Genomic DNA, 5,460 nt, shown 5'->3' with positions numbered 1-5,460 from the left:
TTAATCCTAAATAATATTATTATTTTTGTTTATTGCTTTTGATTTTGTGTGGGGGAGAATGGGCCACCTATTTCTCTCTCCCGGCCGCCAAAAGTCAAACTGGTCAAAGCCTGAGAAAGTTCCCAAAACGTGGGCCTCCAAATTGGAAACTGCCAACTTGGCAACATGCAGTTAACCATGGTTCGTGCCCACCACGCAACTTAACTCACCATATACCCTTACGCTTGGTCCCCAAGAAACGGTAGTACCTATAAAAAAAATAAGTAGTACAACACGCTTTACTTATCGTCAACAAATTCTTTTATTCTAGAAAGTTACTAAAATATCCGCACCCCCTGCAATACAAAATACAATAAATTTAAGGACAATTACGTCAATTCCTTAAAACTCTTTACTGGAAATATCGTGAACAAGCGTCTACCAGCGAAGTTGGGGTGTGCCAGAGTTGAAAGACGTCCTTCTCTTCCCCATTCATAAATAATAGGCTAACCCACCAAACTAACCATAGTTAACTTGCACGTATATATTAACCCCAACGCTCTTGGCGTGACCCACGGGTAACCACACAACATACAGAAATCTGTCTTAAACCCTTTCACCAAGTCAAAACCCAGAAATTGAAACCCTTTTTTTTTCTTTCTCAATCTTCTGCCAAGACCTCTCAAACAATCAGAGCAGCGGTGGTCGCGATGATGCGTCAAGGTGGGTCCAGGCTCGCCGGGTCTACGGCGGCCGCGTTAGGCGCACGCCTCTTCTTCCACTCCGCCACCTCCGGTGCTTCCGCCCGCGGCTTGGCCAACGGGAAATCTGTTTTGGCCGGAATCATGAACGGCAACGCGACCAGCGGGTCGGGAAAGAGTTGGATCGTCGGCGTCCGGAACTTGAGCGCGGTGGCGCAGCAGCAGCAGCAGCAGGTGGAGAATGGTAAGCCAAGTGTTGCCGTTACTGCTGAGAACGCGAAGGAGAAGAAGGAGATTGTGAGTTACTGGGGCGTGCCGTCGGGGAAGGTTGTGAAAAAGGATGGCACCGAATGGAGGTGGACCTGCTTTAGGGTACGTAGCTATTGGGAATCTCTGGAATATTATACATATTTTTAAATAAAATATTATAAGAACGAATTTCTGTTAAAGGATTTATAATTTTTTTTTTTGGTAATTATTTTAAAATTTGATTTGTGTTGGAAATTAATGATTTATGTTATGGTTTGTATATTGACGATGGAATTAGCCATGGGAGGCGTACCAAGCTGATCTTTCGATAGATCTGAATAAGCACCACGTACCTGCGACGTTTATGGACAAATTGGCTTATTGGACCGTCAAATCCCTCAGATGGCCCACCGACTTATTCTTTCAGGTTCTTATTTCTTTTTCTTTTTATATTATTTAATCGGAGGGCCTCTTTTCTTGCAAATTATTTCAGATTTTGTCTCCACCCGATTAAAGAGCATGTCTTATTTATTATATGTCTTTGATTCAAATGTTTTAATATTTTTTATTTTTTCAAGTTTTTTTGTCGAGGACAATTGTTAAGTTTTTAAGTTGTTGGATGGTGATTATCTTATTGGGATGGATGGTTGAGGTTCAATGGATTTTTTTATTTTTTTTTCCTCATGTAATTAAAATTAATATAATTTGTGTTTGTGTTTGGCAAACCATTCTTATTTTTTGTAATACAAATGAGAATTAATTGATGTGATATAAAGATGAAAAAGAGTTTTATATTTTTTGTGAGAAAAAAAAAATGATTAATGTGATATAAATGTGAAACGAGTTTTGAATTTTTTGTGAGAAAATTGTTTGGGTTGTCGAACGGGCTTAATAGTATATCATTGGCTTAGAGTTTGTTTGGGTGAGCGTTTGAGGAGTTTAAAAGTGCGTTTAATACTTAAAAAATCCGTTTGAACAAAAAAGTAATAGTTTAGTAAAAAAAATTGAAAGCCCTTTTAATGGTTCAAAAGCCAAAAACTTTATAATAAAGCTTATGCCATAAAATATTTTTTATTTAAAAGCTCTATTTCTTAAACGTAATCTCAAATATGCTCTTATAAAAAATTTAGAAAGAACATGTTAGCAGTTATTACATAATGAGGAAGTTGTGAAACTATTGTTGGCTTCCAATGAATTTGGAAACAAAGTCAGCCATGCTTTCCTGTGTCATTTTGGGCGCATAATTTGCATATTCCCATGTGTTTTTTATGTTTGAAATTCCCTTGGATAGATTAATTAAATTTCCTTCTTCTATGTGTTTGCATATATGTTACAGAGGCGATATGGCTGCCGGGCAATGATGCTAGAAACTGTAGCTGCTGTTCCAGGCATGGTGGGTGGCTTGCTGCTGCACTGCAAGTCACTGAGGCGCTTCGAGCACAGCGGCGGGTGGATCAAAGCCCTGCTGGAAGAAGCTGAGAATGAGCGTATGCATCTCATGACCTTCATGGAGGTATCTAATCCCAGGTGGTACGAGCGCGCTCTTGTGTTTACTGTCCAAGGTGTTTTCTTCAATGCTTACTTCTTAGGCTATATGATATCTCCGAAATTCGCTCACCGTGTGGTGGGTTACCTCGAGGAGGAGGCAATACACTCTTACACCGAGTTCCTCAAGGAACTCGACAAGGGCACCATTGAGAATGTGCCGGCTCCGGCCATTGCCATCGATTACTGGCAGCTGCCCGCGAACTCAACCTTACGTGACGTTGTCATGGTTGTGAGAGCGGATGAGGCTCACCACCGCGATGTCAACCACTTTGCATCTGTAAGTAAAAAATGATCTCATTGCTTGTTGCAGGTTTTCCCCCTTTAGCTCTTCTGTATGTTTAGTCTTTTTGTGTTGCAAATGTTGAATTGCAGGACATACATTATCAAGGACGTGAGTTGAGGGAGTCTCCTGCTCCAGTTGGTTATCACTGAGAAGCCTATAATTTTGGGTGATTACATGAAAAAAAGGAGAAAGCATGAGAATTTCTTGACATGAAATAAGTGTTTTTTTTAGAAGTGATGATGGTATCTGGCATCTACATATGGTCTGCTATCAATTTGATTTTGTTGTAAATACATTATGGAGTTACTTGGGTGTGAACATCTCCCTTTTTCACTATGGTTGTAGACTTATATATGTCAATTAAGGTTGAACATGGTACCTTCCTCATATTTGTAGACAGAAAACTAAGAACTATTTGTAATTCTAAAGGTAATATTGCTAAATGAAAGAGTTTGTGAAAAACGAAAGTGATAAAGATGATTAAAAATTAAAAGAAAACAAAGAGTTTAGGTTACAAATTAAGGATAGGGCGCAAAAGGTAAAGGAATGTTTAAAATCTCTAAAGCTATTATTTGGCCAAATATAATAATGTTTTCTACTGTCTAAAGTTAATGGCTAAAAATTTTAAAGAGTTGGCTCAAGTGGTAAGAGCCTTGGTCTTGGTGGCATTTCATCAGGCTTAAGGTTGAATTTCATTTAGTACAAATAATTTCTTGAGGCCATTTTGTTGATGAAGCCGTAGTATTATCCGATTTGTGTAGAAGGAGTGCTTTACATGAATCCGAGGTTTACTCGACGTGGGTGGGTACGCAAAGTGTGATTGCCTTGGAGGGGTTCCTCAAAGTTATGGCTAAATTCTCTTACTTTTCCCATAAAGGCCAAATCTCTGAAGTAATTGTAAAATATACTCAAATATGCCTAGCTTTCTAAACAAAATGGGTCCTCATTCACAGTTACTTGTGCCTGGAGCAAGCCTTCTGGAAGTTGGAGATTCGCTAGAAATAAACAACAAACAAATCATAGCAGTAATGGCAGGACAAAGTAGAGAGGAGTGCGAGGATTTCATACAATTTAGGGTTTTCGTTTCCTTTACTGGAAAAAAAGAAAAAGAAAAGAAGAACAAGAAATAGCTTGAAGCCTAAAGCTGATTGTAACTTTAATATATAATCATTCTTATCAACCTTTATCAAATTGGATTTGGCTTAGGTATTGTAAAAAGAAAAAGAAAAAAAAAAGTTAAGATTTAATTCTAAATTTTTCATGAGAAAAAAGAAGAGAATGAAATTAAATCTGAATTATTGAAAAAATTATAACATATATGTAGCAGGTTTTTTCACAATACCTATCCAAGGAAAAGAGTTGTCAATAAAGCAGAAAAAATATTAGAATCAAAAATCATAATCAGTTACACAAGACACCAAAATATAAGTGGTTCGATTTAATTACCTTATATTTACTGGTGGAGACAATCCACGAGAAATTCACTAACAAAACATAAAGTACAAATAAAACCACCAATTCTTCCTCAGATTAGTTATACTTAAAAATATTTATTTATATATAAGTATATATAATACTATAGGCGGTTCATCGAGGGCTTCTCGGGTGATCGGAAGGGCTTAAGCTGGATTTCGCGCTACGGAATGGAACAAAGAACTGAACACGTTTCCAATACCGACAGCAGCTCTTGCTCTTTTGATGCAAAGGGGCGAAGTAAAAAAAAAAAGAAATATTGTTTGTCCAAAATAAATAATAATAAAAAAAAGAAATCTACAATTGTTTTTGTGAGCCATTTTTCATTTCCAGCATATTAGGCTTTTTTACTTTTTTCAACTATTTTGCTATAGTGAATAGACCAATTAACCTATTAAGAGCATCTCCGGTAAGGGTGGCTATTTTAGCCACTCAAAATACCACATTTTCTATTTTAACTACTAGTTTTTTACAACACACTCTAACAGAATAGCTATTTTAACTCTCAACTCTAAGTAAATATTATTTTGTAGTATTATTTTTATCATAGAGAAAGAAAGGGAGTGAGAGAGAAAGGTGAAAGGGATGAGAGAGAAGTGATTAAAAATTTTTGTAGTTGTGAATAGTGAATAGACTCTTTTGCCTATTTACTGTAGCAAAATAGATCAAAAAAGTTAAAGAGCCTAATCTATTGGAGAGAAAGAAAAAGTACAAAAAAAAAGTCAAATTTGACTATTATGGTGAATTTAGCTACTCATTTGGAGATGCACTAATACTGTAGACACTAGAAAAATTTGTTCGTTGTTTTTTCTCTCTCCCACTCCTTCTACCCCCTCTCTCTCCCATCCACACAACTATGGCTAAAAGACAATAAAAATAATGTTACAAAATAATATTTGAAGAAAATAGAGAATTGAATAGATAGTATGTTAGAGTTTGTATTAAAAAATTAGTAGCTAAAATATAAAGAAGGTGAATTTGAAGTAACTAAAATACTTATCATTGTTTTTTTTTTTTAAAAAAAAAAAGTAACATACTGGGGCCCACGTAAGACTTGATAAATTCAAGTCGCGTTTCCTACACATGTGGCCTTGTTTGGGAAGCAAGATTTTCTAACTCAAACTGAAATTTTTTCTAAATTCATGTTTGACAATTTTTTAAACTCAATTCAACTCAACTCAAAAAATTTCAACTTAACTCAAAAATTTTCATCCCAATTAATAAAAA

General features: G+C 36.0%; 1 protein-coding gene across 1 annotated transcript; it reads left to right on the top strand.

Annotated features, from left to right (window-relative positions):
* Nucleotides 1-558: 558 nt before the first annotated feature.
* LOC132191443 (ubiquinol oxidase 2, mitochondrial-like) lies at nt 559-3,202 on the top strand. The gene is made up of 4 exons (XM_059606456.1): nt 559-1,052; nt 1,228-1,356; nt 2,266-2,754; nt 2,850-3,202. The coding sequence occupies exons 1-4, from the start codon at nt 690-692 to the stop codon at nt 2,907-2,909; spliced, it is 1,041 nt and encodes a 346-aa protein (XP_059462439.1). The 5' UTR covers nt 559-689; the 3' UTR covers nt 2,910-3,202.
* Nucleotides 3,203-5,460: the final 2,258 nt, after the last annotated feature.

Source organism: Corylus avellana, chromosome ca9 (assembly GCF_901000735.1).
Source record: "Corylus avellana chromosome ca9, CavTom2PMs-1.0".
Lineage (NCBI taxonomy): Eukaryota > Viridiplantae > Streptophyta > Magnoliopsida > Fagales > Betulaceae > Corylus > Corylus avellana.
Note: the sequence above shows the minus strand (reverse complement) of the source record. Positions and strands in the feature narration are given on the sequence as shown.